Genomic DNA, 13558 nt, shown 5'->3' on the forward strand with positions numbered 1-13558 from the left:
CCGGGCAAACAGATCCTGCGCAGTGGACCAAGTTCTCCGGCCAAGGGTTCAACTCGCCCCTTCCTGCCCTGCATTTCGCTCCCCGTTCGTGTGTGTTTTGCTCACCTACTACGTTTGTGTTATGGTTTTTCCTTTTTCGGGGAGTCCAACCAACCACCCGCCTCCCAGCGCCGAGTGAAATTGGAGAGGAAAAGCTAGTTCGAGTGCGATTACCGCTGCTGCTGGTGCTGGTGCTAGTGCCTGTGCTTGTGCTTGTGCTGGAGCTGGCTGTCAGTGGCTCGAGTTGGCCGTGTTGGTGGATACCGTTGCCTTTTTGTGGCTCAGAGCGGTTTGTTTGTCCGCGAGCGGAATGCAGATAAGCGCGTTTTAAATGAACTACTGATCGCTCGAATGTAATACCCAACGAGGGTCGCCCAAACTTTATCGAAAGTGCAACACAAAAACGGAAAAGGGTCGAGAAAAGCGAGCGCAGGGTGCTGGAAAAATTGCATTGCCTTCTTTCTAGCGCACAAAGAAAATGAGCGCAAAGGTAGGCCAAGAGCGCGCCTCTCTTTCGCTGTATGCGTATGTGTGTGTGTGTGAGTGTGTCCTGAATGTGTGTGCAATCAGAAGTAACACCCCCATCCCCACCTCCGCCAAACAGTCGGACTCAAAGTTATAATTCCATTTGCAATTGAATAAATGCATCCCAGGCACGCCCCCTCTGCCTCTCACACATCTAAGCTGCTCCGGTTTTATGGTCCTTGGTATACAGAAATTGCAGGGATTGCACCACAAATGACGCAGGGTTCCCAACGAGCTACCATATGGTATATGTAGCATGTAGGATGCCAGGACACTCGGAGCTGGCATAACGACGGATAATGGCGAGTCGAGAGCACTCATGCCACCAGATTCCAACGCAGTGCAGCTCAAGTGAAGTCCCATTGTGGCGACTCGGAATCCATACACTTCTCATCTGTTGCCCTGCGAAAAGTGGCATAAAGCGCGTTTATTAACTCGGGCAATCCGAGGTAGCCACTATTTCAGATGGGCTGCGGTTCACTAAAACTCCTTTGGAGGGACACTACTAATAAAATAGCGAATGTTTTTAACCAATTGAGGTTAAGGTACATTAAGCTGCTTAAGAAATTAGTTCATCATGTTCCATGGAAATGGTTGAGTGAAATTTAATGACGATAGCTGCTTACGAAATTAGTTCATCATGTTCAATGCGACCTAATGATGCATCATCATATCCAATAAAGCTATGAACTTTATGGGTTTCCTACAAAGGTATCGAACAGTACTTAAGACGTCATTCCTGTTTATTTGCCTATCAAGTCCCACCTTTCAATGGTTTTCCACCTCCCATTTTCCAATACATTAGCCGATTTGATTGGGGGGCAAAAGGAGTGCTCGTTAGGCACAAAGCCATTTAATGCCTGTTTACATTCAACAGTCTGCCGAATGTCAGTTGGTGTGCAGCCCGTGTTTACATTGCGATGGAAAATCGCCGCACGAATTAGTCCAGACTGAGAAATACCCCCTAATGCTTAGTGCGTTTTAAGCTACCAGCTACTAACTGCGCTGGTATACCTCATACCACCTATCATCTATCATATTTCATTTATATCGCTTGTTGTCCGACACCAGATCACGTTCGTAAATCTATATCAAAAGCTTGGAGATACCAATTTGAAGGCAGCTCACACCATGAGCCACATTAATGGGCAAACAACTCGACTGCGAAAGCCGTCATATGGCGCCTCTCCAAACCCCCAATTGCAAATCGACATTAGAATATTCGGCATCGAGCGGGGATGGGGGTGCCAGCAACTAATATGGAAATGCACATGAACAAGGCCGAATGTTTTGGGTATATTGCATTGTGTTAATTGAATACATATGCCGCCGCTGCTCCTCGTTTCCATTAAGCGTGTGCCTGGTATATCGTATCCATTTCGACTACATCTTGGCACATATTGCCGCTGCCCCAGCAGCAGGCACACACACACACACAGCCAGTCAATTAATTTGAGTACAATGCAAAACTATTCAATACATCGCGCCGCTGCTGGGCCGTAGATGTTGCTGGTTTCGTGGATGTTGCTTTCGGGCATTGCGGCGGAATTGGGTGGTCGCAGAACTCGGAACTCGCAACTCGCAGTCCCTGAGTTCCGAAGCTCGCCGGGCTCGCCGGGTTCGCCGGTCCCGACCGCCAGTGCCTTGCGAGCGGTCATGGGCTAAGCACGGATAAGCAAGTATCGTTGGCGCGCTCTGTTTTCGTACCGCTCATCCCGACGAGATTCCGAGAAATAAACACACTACCACATACCGTGCTCGCCGAACCAACAACACATTGTACATTTGCCATTTGCCAAAATGTGGCTTTCCGACTGCCGTTCGGTATGTCCGTGTTTCAGCTTCTGTATCACCATTTCTCGCTGGGCGCGATAGCTGCGATAGCCAGGCATGGAATGCAGACAAGTGGTTGGGTTAACCCTTAGGCTTTCGCAGTGTACATATGTGCTTTGAGACTTTGGATTTCTTTGGAATTTGGAATTCTTTGGATTTCAGTTCGTGATAAGGGTCCAAAGATTTTGGGAAACTATAGTCAACGTTCAACAATGAATAGTGTTTCATTAAAGCAGCAAATTTCATTTGAAAGTTCTATTCTGTAGCAATTATATACGAGTTTTCAGCAAAAGAAACTACGTTTGCTGTTGTCAAGGTGAAAGACAAAAGTTCACTCCTTGAGCAGCTGAGCTGGAGCATTGTCTTTTTCTATTTATATTCTAATTGCTAGAGTAATTTGCAAAATGTTGTTGCGACTATATCATACGTAAACGTCCATATCATCTGAGAACCCTAAGCAAATGGAAAACTTTCAATGTAACGCAGACAATGCGGCTGCTGACACAAGGGTTAACACTTTTGAGTACATAGACCCGCATATGGAAATGGGCAGCGGTGGGGGATGTGAGAGAAATATAAAGCACAAGGCGCTGAGTGAGCGCTAAAGAACGCACGGTATCTACACAATCCGAGCGGAAAAGCTCCGCTATGTATCTACGGATACACTGGGCCACTTATCAGATGCCCTACAGCCAAACATGTGATGATAGCAGAGGGCAGCAACATACATACATATCAAGATACTAGATACGCTCTATCTCATGACAGGAATTACAACAATTCGATTCTTATTCCAGATGACGCGCTACAAGCAGACCGAATTCACGGAAGACGACTCCAGTTCCATCGGCGGCATTCAGTTGAACGAGGCGACCGGCCACACGGGCATGCAGATACGCTACCACACCGCCCGGGTATGTGAGAAACCTCGGGGGGAGAGAGAACCCCCCGCGCACATATGCAACACCTCCCGTGCAAGGTGCCATGCAATGGAGGCACCGACAGCCGACAGCCACTTAGTCGTCGGTGGGCTCCGGCTTTATCTCTGTGGCAATGACCCAAAAACGAGTGGCGAATGGGGCCAACGCGAGCGCTTTTCTCATTTGCTCGAAGGCTGCCAGTTGACAGTGAAAAGTCTGCTCCTATGCGTGGGAGCTGTTGCTGGTGTGAGCTTTTCCCTCTGCGGACTCCCATGCATTCCCTACCACAAGACGGGGTTACTATCTTTTTGAGAGGCGGTTCGTTGCGGGTTTAAATATAGGAAGAAACGACACTTGAGGTGATCTTATTCCGTACGCCATGCGATAATTGCTGGCCCACTTGTCCGTAAATCCATCACCTTTATCCACACTTGAAGCTAACTTTCAAACATATCCCATCTTTGTCTTTGGAGAGTGTATTTCAGAGTCGGTGTGGCCTCTGAGAAATCATTTATAAGCCAAAGTCCCCTCTCTACCTCTGCGGTATATGGAAAAATTAGCCGGCAAGTGCCGTATGCTTACGAGATTGATCCCATGTAGATACTTAGATAGTCCCCGAATGTATACGGGTTTGAACTCATTTGAACCGCCGTCGCCTTGTTTACAAAACACAATTCGCTGGAAGAGATTGATGGGGAGGAATCTTTTGTGCCGCCATGGAGGCCAGATTGATTGGTGGCTAATGCGGCTAATCCCATTCCATTTCCATTCCACAGGCCACATGGAATTGGCGCTCGAGAAACAAGACGGAGAAGTGGCTGCTCATCACCACCTTCGTGATGGCCATCACGATCTTCACGCTGCTCATCGTCCTTTTCACAGATGGCGGCAGCAGCGATGCGACCAAGCACGTCCTCCACGTCCAGCCGCACCAGAAAGGTATGTTTAGGGTGGCAATGATCTTGGAGTTTCCTCATGCTCGCATACTCAATCGAATCCCTTACAGATTGTCCTTCGGGCAATGAGCTTCCTTGCTTGAACAAGCACTGCATCTTCGCCTCGAGCGAGATCCTCAAGTCCATCGATGTGACCGTGGATCCCTGCGATGACTTCTACGGATATTCCTGGTGAGACAACTGAAACTAAAGTCCAAGGAGTGCGAGTAACTATTTGGCTGAATTTGAATTTCGCAGTAACCAGTGGATCAAGAACAACCCCATTCCCGAGGGAAAGTCCACGTGGGGCACCTTTGGCAAGCTGGAGCAGATGAACCAGTTGATCATCCGCAACGTACTGGAGAAGCCGGCAAAGAGCTTTAAGTCGGACGCGGAGCGTAAGGCCAAGATCTACTACGAATCCTGCCTGGACGCGGATGAGCACATGGAGAAGCTGGGGGCCAAGCCCATGAACGATCTGCTGCTGCAGATCGGAGGATGGAACGTGACCCAGAGCGGCTACAACGTGACCAACTGGACGATGGGAAACACTCTCAAGACTCTGCATAACAAGTGAGTTAGGTAGGGTGCCCGATGGCGATTCACGTAGTCACCATGCACTCATCTCTGCAGATACAACTTCAACTGCCTGTTTGGCTGGGCGATCGGGGAGGACGACAAGAACTCCTCGCGGCACGTCATCCAGATCGATCAGGGCGGCCTGACGCTGCCCACCGCCGACTACTACAACAACAAGACGGACAACCACCGCAAGGTGCTCAACGAGTACATTGAGTACATGACCAAGGTGTGCGTCCTGCTCGGGGCCAACGAATCGGATGCCCGCGCCCAGATGATCGGCGTCATTAACTTCGAGAAGAAGCTGGCCAACATCACCATTCCGCTGGAGGATCGCCGCAACGAGGAGGCCATGTACCATCCGATGCAGCTGCGACAGTTGTCCAAGCTGGCGCCGTTCCTCAACTGGACGGATCACTTCGACAATGCCATGCAGATGGTGGGTCGCCGGGTCACCGACGACGAGGTGGTGGTCGTCTACGCACCCGACTTCCTCAAGAACCTATCGGACATCATCCTCAAGATGGAGCAGACCGAGGAGGGAAAAATGTGAGTGAACTAAGTGGGAGAAGTGTATGCCCGTATGACTGGGTTACTCAAATTCTTGAGAGTTACGTAAAGTGCGTGTTCTGAATCTCTGATCCTTGCAGCACCTTGAACAATTATCTCGTCTGGCAGGCGGTACGCACGCTGACCAGCTGCTTGTCGAAACCATTCCGGGATGCCTATAAGGGCGTGAGGAAGGCCCTCATGGGCTCGGATGGCGGCGAGGAGATCTGGCGATACTGCGTCTCGGACACGAACAATGTGGTTGGGTTCGCCGTGGGCGCCATCTTTGTGCGCCAGGCCTTCCACGGGGAGTCGAAGCCGGCGGCCGAGCAGATGATCTTCGAGATCCGCGAAGCCTTCAAGAAGAATCTACAGAACCTGACCTGGGTGGACAAGCAGACGCGCGAGAAGGCCATCGAGAAGGCCAATGATATCTCGGATATGATCGGATTCCCCGACTATATTCTGGATCCCGTGGAGCTGGACAAGAAGTACGCGGAGTTGAACATCACGCCGAATGCCTACTTCGAGAACAACATCCAGGTGGCCATCTACAACCTGAAGAGCAACCTGAAGCGTCTCGACCAGCCGGTGAACAAGACCAACTGGGGCATGACCCCGCAGACGGTGAACGCCTACTACACGCCCACCAAGAACCAAATCGTCTTTCCCGCTGGCATCCTGCAGACGCCCTTCTTCGACATCAACAACCCCAAGAGCCTGAACTTTGGGGCCATGGGCGTGGTCATGGGCCACGAGCTGACCCACGCCTTCGATGATCAGGGGCGTGAGTACGATAAGTTCGGCAACATCAATCGCTGGTGGGACTCCAAGAGCATCGAGCGGTTCAACGAAAAGTCCGAGTGCATCGCCCGGCAGTACAGTGGATACAAGATGAACGGACGCACCCTCAACGGCAAGCAGACGCTGGGTGAGTAATCTATATGACGTGCAGGATCTATCTGATCTATTGAAGATCTGTAGGGCGATATGTAGGAGGTTTATCAATGATATCCGGTATTCCCGTGATGATCGCCGTTAACGTGATTGCGGTGTTATAATTCTCAACTGTTTCTAACTATGTGTGCCGAATTACTGAGTGATTCTGGTTGACATTTGTAAATTTATAAGCAAGGCTATACTTTTCACTGCATTGAAAGGTCACAAATTCATTTGTATAGATTGAAGCAGAACTAGGGCGGGCATATGTATGAAAACGGTGTTCGCTATTAACACTTGATTGTATTTATTCATTTAATCCGAATAGGCGAAAACATAGCCGACAATGGCGGTCTGAAAGCGGCCTACCACGCCTACCAGCGCACCAAAAGTGACCGAGATGTGGATGTCCTGAAGCTGCCGGGTCTGAATCTCACGCACTCGCAGCTCTTCTTTGTGTCCTTCGCCCAGGTGAGTGCTGATTTCCCAACTGCGATACGGAATAATGAGTATTTGTGATTTGTCGTTCCTTAAGGTCTGGTGCTCCAGCACAACGGATGAAACGAACCTGCTGCAGATGGAGAAGGACCCGCACTCGCCGTCGCAGTTTCGGGTGATCGGCACATTGTCGAACATGAAGGAGTTCGCCGAGGTCTTCCAGTGCAAGCCCGGCAAGCGGATGAATCCCACCGAGAAGTGCGAGGTGTGGTAAGGGGATAGCGCCATTTCGATCTCAGAACGAGCCAAAGATAGAGCCAAAGCCAAAGCCGAGCAACTAGACAACCATTTCAGGTGCGGATGGTGGGATGCTGATGCAGACGCAGACTGGGAGATACAGCCTCACATTGCTGATCCTGTATTCCGGATTTTATTGTTTAAGCCGTGCTCTTTTGTTTTTTGTTTTTTTTTTTGTATTATGATTGCCATTTGTATTTTGTCGAAAGACCGTCAGTCATTGTGCCTATGAAAATGATAGAAACTGACGATAAATTCACGTTCGAACTCCAAGGGGTCTGGAGTGCCGATCTATACATAATAGGTCCTGGAGCAGGGCGCAGGATCAAGGGACCCTTAACTACATTTGAATGTGAACGCACGAGCTACCAACTATATGGGGTGGGTGTGTGCCATAAAACGAGAGGCAGCACACGCCCAACGGGGCTGATATATATATATATAAAAAGATATATATAGATATGATAACGATAAACGATAACTTAGCTAACTGTAACTTAGCTATTTGTAGAACTATGAATGTATATTGTATTATAAAGATACAAAGTTCGCAGCTCGTGTCCGAATTACGAAGGATATCTCCCACTAAGGTATACCTTCGAAAGAGTTTGAAAAATCTCAATATTTTTTTCTTAAACTACGATTATGTCGAAGTTCCTGAGTACGGAATACGAATGAAATGATGGGCTTGTGGATGTGAAAGTGAAAGAGATAGAGAGATATAGAATGAGAGGCGAACACTTTTAAAGCTTTTCAGTTGCCAAGGGGAACAGGAAATAACTGAGTGACTAGGTTTTTCATTATTATAAGTTAAAAATTAAAGAAATTTTTGTACGATTGGAAACTAGCTTCTTTATGATACATTCGTTTTCTTTACGGGTTCCCTAAACTTGCAAATTGTTGTCGATTTCATATTGGTTTATTTCCTTGTCAAGCAGAATAGTCAAATAGTCGAATGGCAGGAATGGGAATGGATAGAACACAAACAAACACCAATTAATTAATAATCGCTCAAATATTGAGACATAAAGCCAACCAAATTGGACGACGTTTCTTTTGTACGAAAGAAAAACATATCAGACTAAGATGATGTGAACAAAAGCCAACACCAACCACGTATATCTATGGAATTTAACTAAGCACCAACTCGGAATCAATCCAAAATGCTAGCTATAAGATATAGAACATCCTCAAGCCGAATCAGTCAGAGCACAAATCTCCACTCTAGCTAGACAATATGGCCAAAAGGGTTTTCGGTTCACTAGCCCCATTCTCAAGGGCGTTTCCATTTACATATGTATGTAGTCTCGGTTGTTATCTATATTTTTGATTCGGATTTCCATAAACGTACGTACGACGAATGCATTTATCTCTTTTTTTAGTTTTTACTTTCCCGAAACATTTAAGTTGTAATGCTGGGAGTATCTGCACACAGAACAAAATTAAGTTGATGTATTATATATGTATGTGTTTATAGTTTTTTTTCCTAATCATTTGATAGGAAGGGGGAAGGGGGTAGCTAAGGGGATGTACTATTAAAACCCCTCTGTATCCATGGAGATATCAAGCAGATGATTTTTGTATTCTATATATGTACTATATGATAGATGAAGAAATGATAACTATAATACAAATATTAAAATATTATTAATATACAAACTACATATACATTAACTGAATGTTTAAATGCAAATTATTTTTATTGTCTATTAATAAAGTGTATATGTGCATGTATACATTTGCGAAAACAAAACAATAAATAACGCTATAGTCGAGCGTCCCGACTAAGGGATACCCACTACTCGAACACTGTTACGAAATGCATATGTCGGTGACCTTGGGACGGAGTTTATTATTAAAGGTAAATATTAACTGACCGTGTTATATTGTTTAGGGGAAAGTTGATCAGAAAAGTTAAGTATCAAAGAGTATAGAATTCGCATCATATCATATCTCTTTGTGCTAATGGAAAACTCAAACCCATACAAATAAAGCTGAAAGCAATGGTAGAAACTTGAAAGGAAAAAGAAAAATGGCAAAAGTCAAAAAACAAAGATTGAAGTATTTGGGAATGTATTACTAACTACATACATTTAAAATACCTAAATAAATAACAAAAATTGCATGCAGATTGAAAAGTGCATAAGCCAACAGCAAAGCACAAGCGTTGGATTTTCTGCTTTTGCGCGTCTGCTTTTGCTTTTCGCTTTTGCTTTTGGCATTTGCGCTGTTGCGCTTTTGCTTCCGCACTGTTGCTTTTGCTGTTGCTCTTGCTACATACATACATATGTATATATAAAAGCAACGATGCATTCTCTACTGCGTCATAGAAAACATGAATTTTTAAACTTTTTAACTCCTTAAAGTTCATTTTCATTTAATACCCATGCTGCTCCTACCACCCTCTGAAAATTATAGTTAGAAGTTTCGTGCTTCTAAAATTATGTGCGAGTTCATCATAAATAAATTGGATTCATGCTAGAAATTTGTTTAGCCCCTGTTGATATTTCACTGTCCTAACTATCCTTTCGAAATTATAGTTAAGAGTTTAGTGCTTCCGATATTGCGTGTAAGTTCATCATAAATGAACTAGATTCATTTTGTTCACCACTGATAAGTTATTACATTGCGACTTGTACAGAGTACGCCGCTGTCTTAAACATTTTTGTGGCCGTCAACAAAATACAGCAATTTTCGCAACTCCTGCGACTCTTAAATCGTTCGAACTTTGACTTTATGACAAAGTTCTAATAAACTTTTGGTGTTGTTGCGCACCCAAACTCGCAGAGACACCCACACACTGGCGCCCGTATGTGGGGATATACAGAAATGCCAGCAAATTGCTTACATAATAAATAATAATAATAGCGTGCGATTTTTAGCGCAATTTAAATTTATTTATGGCACTTGTTTGTTCGCATGTCAGGCGCAAGTTTTAGCCAGACATTTTTGCGCCCACAGAGAATCGACACACAGGTGGGGTGTTGGTGATGCGGTGGCACTCTGTGGCTCGGTGGTTCGGTGGTTCGGTGGTTCTCTGGTTCGGTGGTTCTTTTGGTGCGGCGGTTATGCCAAAGGTGGGCCAGAGTTTGCTGGAGTCCTTCGTCGGATTTGCCTATTTTTATCATTGCGGCTTATCCCGGTTGCCTGGCATCCTCGCTAGGCATTTTCGCCAGAGAATTCAAGCTGCTTAGTGGCGAGAGATGGCGATGCCGACTCATAAATCCTGCCTGCGGCATTGCCACAGCCATACAGTCATGGAATGGCTGTGGATGTGGATGTGGATGTTGATTTCGATGTGGATGTGGATGTCCTCGACCTGCCGTCTTATCGCATTCCCCGAATCGAGGCCCCAGGCAAGGACTCGGGGGTCAGATGGAGATGGGCTGCTTAAATGGCAATTAGGCCGCCGCACTTACTGACAGCTTCCTTTAGCTTCGGATTTATCCGTAGATGATGTTGCTGCTGGCCACCGCATGATGTCATCAGTGTGTCTGGGGCTAATTAATGCAATCCAGGCCGGGATAAAGGCAATGCATGCGGCATACAGAAAAAGTTTGGGTCTTTCAGAGCTGAAATTAATCGCCATGTGACTAAAATCCTTATCCCATCGTTTGTTTGCTTTTTGCGTGCGTCACACACTTTTACTTCTAAGTTCAGTGGGTTGGAGATTTTTTAATCTGTGCTGTGGGTTTCGTTATTTTTTTTCTATTTTTAATCGCTTCTATTTCCCCTGTGTATCAGTGATTAAATGTAGTCCATTTTTATTACTAATAATGCTTAGCAAAATCGGCAATTCGGATTGTGTGCAGTGCGTTTCGTCCGTACTCGAAATTGGAATTCGCGGATATTGCTACTGTGATGCACAGTCACATGTGTGTATTAAATTATCATTACTGATGATAGCTTATGAATTTGGCCAATATGAATTTCAATTTCCCGACGAATTAGGCTTGCCAAATAACTCATTTATTTACTGACAATATTTTATAGGCATTCTCGGTGGTGTCACAGAAACCTTTGATGATTTCGAGGGCAACAAACTTCGCTGGCTTCATAGAATCTTTAATTGGATGGAAGTGCTGTTCGCGATGCCCCCTTGTTATATGACTAATTCGGCATTTAAATGTAGTTAACAATGTTTGTGTTCCAGCGCAGACCATTCGTCTTGTGGTTATTGTGCAATTTTCTTGGCCGTTGGAAGGGAACCTTTTAGGCCGAAGCATAGGGCTTAAATTGTTTTCGAAAGTGCGCATTCCTCGGCGATTAGCATGATTGATGGGCAATGAAAACAAAACAATTTAAAGGCTCGGCCAAATAACAAGTGCTTAGCAATGAGTTGAGTGTAATTGCAATTAATATTGTTGCTATTGTTATTATTATTGTTATTCGTTGTTTATTATGCAGCCGAGTTATGGCTGCGGCTGTGTGAGAGTGGGTTTTGTGTTGCTGGGTGTAAATATGCATATGTTTCGGCGTGGACATGTCCATAAAGCCCCCTTCTGCACTCACTCAGGCATTCATTTGCTCGTTTGTTTATTTATGTTAATTTAAATCAACATGCAAAAATTAGCACATGACACAAAGAGGATGTGGATGTGGATGTGGATGTGGATGGGAAGGTGGATGTGGAAGTGGAAACGAGGCCGAGTGATGAGTGGGCGTGGGCGGAGATAAGTTTTGTGAGTTTGCAGCGTGGCTCGAAAACATTTAATTTATTTAATTACTTGCCCCTTAATTTGCATATTTAAATGAATTGCCGCAAAGCCAAGGCTAAGTGTTCGGCAGTGGGCAAAATTCTGGCTAATAACTAGATGACACGACGTCGGAAGGGCGCAGTCGCCCTTTGTACGTATGTTCGTAGTCGTATTCGTATTCGTATTCATATTCATATTCATATGAATGTGTGTGAGCCTGAATCTTGCCCTTCAAATTGGGTGTACTTCAGCAGAAGCAGAAACACCTGAAGGCACTCATTTCAAATGGTTGCATCCCCTCGTTATTTAAAGTTAACTCAAAGCCCATACTGCTTTAATCTTGCACATTCGCTAAGTTAAGGGGTATTAAAAAGTGCCACTACTTAACTCTTGTTATTCCAAACTTCTCCTGACCGTAATTGTCGCCGATTGATGGAAAAGTAATGCGTGGAATTTCAAGCTTGTGTGGCGCTACACGTAGTGACGAAGATTCTTAAAAGAACTTTTAGACTATCACTGTGAACGGCAGTCCACGTAGTGACGAAGCGCACCGCAACATTTTAAATTTATTAATGGATTTATTTATTAATGTAATCACAAGTTTGTGTTTCTGTACCACAAAGCAAGTGGGTATTTCCATTCGATTATTATTTTCTCTCATCGAAAGTTGTACTTGTAGTCAAGTTTTTATCGTGCCATTAATTGCCCAAATTTCTCGCCAAATGGCTAGAGGGGGCTTAAGGGGCAGAAATGAAATTTTAACCGCAAAACAACGGCAAGTACAATTTTGGTTTTCGGTCGCAATGTGATGTTCTCTATGCGGGCAATAAAATAACAATCAACGCAAGCCGCGGTCGCCACTGAATGGTGGGGGTTCCCCCGAGGGGTGGAAGGGGTTGGTTTTGTGGGTGGTAGAGTTTTCTGAGGTGGCGGGTGTTGCAAGCAAACAATGACCAAGCCAAGCTGTATTCAGCTAGCCATCAAATACCCTATACAAAACAAAAGGTTGGCATTTTCAGACTTTGAATTCTATATAATCGCTCAAGGTCGTCTGCTTTGTTAAACAACAAAGTATTGACGAGGAAAAAGCTGGTAACGATCGCACCTACGGTATACAGAAGTTCTGGTATCAAAATGATTTTACCTTCGATTAATTGAATGCACACCAAAATAAAATGCACCATCGCAATAAAGTTAATTAAGAGTACGTTTTTTTAAGCTGAACCATTACCAGTTACCTGTAACGACGCATACCCATAATTGAAAAGCAGGGTATCTAGAACAAAGGAGTAGAATGCGAAATTTACCCATACCCCAGAACTTTGCCATCGACCAACTTTGAGCCATCTCCTGTGTCCTCGCCCAAAGCTGATGATGTTTATTCCTCGGAGATCCGGGCGCACTTGCAGCCATTGGTTTGCAATGGAAAAGTTGTTGGGCATGCGCTGAAACAAACTAATAAAATAAATTAAATCGTTTAATTGAAGTAAATTGCCTATAAAATTGCTTTTCGAAAGTATACCGAAGAGTTGGGCAAGGGGTATGGTATTGGCTGGCTGGCTGGAGGGGATCCAGGCCATAATTGAGTAATAAATTCAAATATTTATTGCATCAACAAATGTACAAATTGTGTTGCCGCATCCGGGGACTTCGAGTGTTAAGTGATCTCGGAGGCAGCAGAATAATGCCGGCTAGTGGCTAGAGGCTAGAGGCTAGAGAGGCTTTGGGCCATTTCAATTAAGTTCCCTACAAGTTAGGCAATCCTTTCCCAAAGCTACACACATTTGCACTTTGTAGCATAAAAGAG

General features: G+C 45.1%; 1 protein-coding gene across 2 annotated transcripts; it reads left to right on the forward strand.

Moving 5' to 3' along the window:
• Positions 1-391: 391 nt before the first annotated feature.
• Positions 392-8674, forward strand: LOC122623404 (neprilysin-3). Of its 2 annotated transcripts, none has more exons than XM_043802549.1 (9): positions 392-529; positions 3195-3311; positions 4094-4256; positions 4324-4444; positions 4511-4825; positions 4886-5380; positions 5482-6311; positions 6648-6790; positions 6855-8674. In XM_043802549.1, the coding sequence occupies exons 1-9, from the start codon at positions 518-520 to the stop codon at positions 7029-7031; spliced, it is 2373 nt and encodes a 790-aa protein (XP_043658484.1). In that variant the 5' UTR covers positions 392-517; the 3' UTR covers positions 7032-8674. The 2 variants fall into 2 exon arrangements, with proteins under 2 accessions (XP_043658484.1, XP_043658483.1); XM_043802548.1 differs by lacking the exon at positions 392-529 and adding an exon at positions 2221-2388.
• The last annotated feature ends 4884 nt before the right edge of the window (positions 8675-13558 follow it).

This window comes from Drosophila teissieri, chromosome X (assembly GCF_016746235.2).
Source record: "Drosophila teissieri strain GT53w chromosome X, Prin_Dtei_1.1, whole genome shotgun sequence".
Classification (NCBI taxonomy): Eukaryota; Metazoa; Arthropoda; class Insecta; order Diptera; family Drosophilidae; genus Drosophila; species Drosophila teissieri.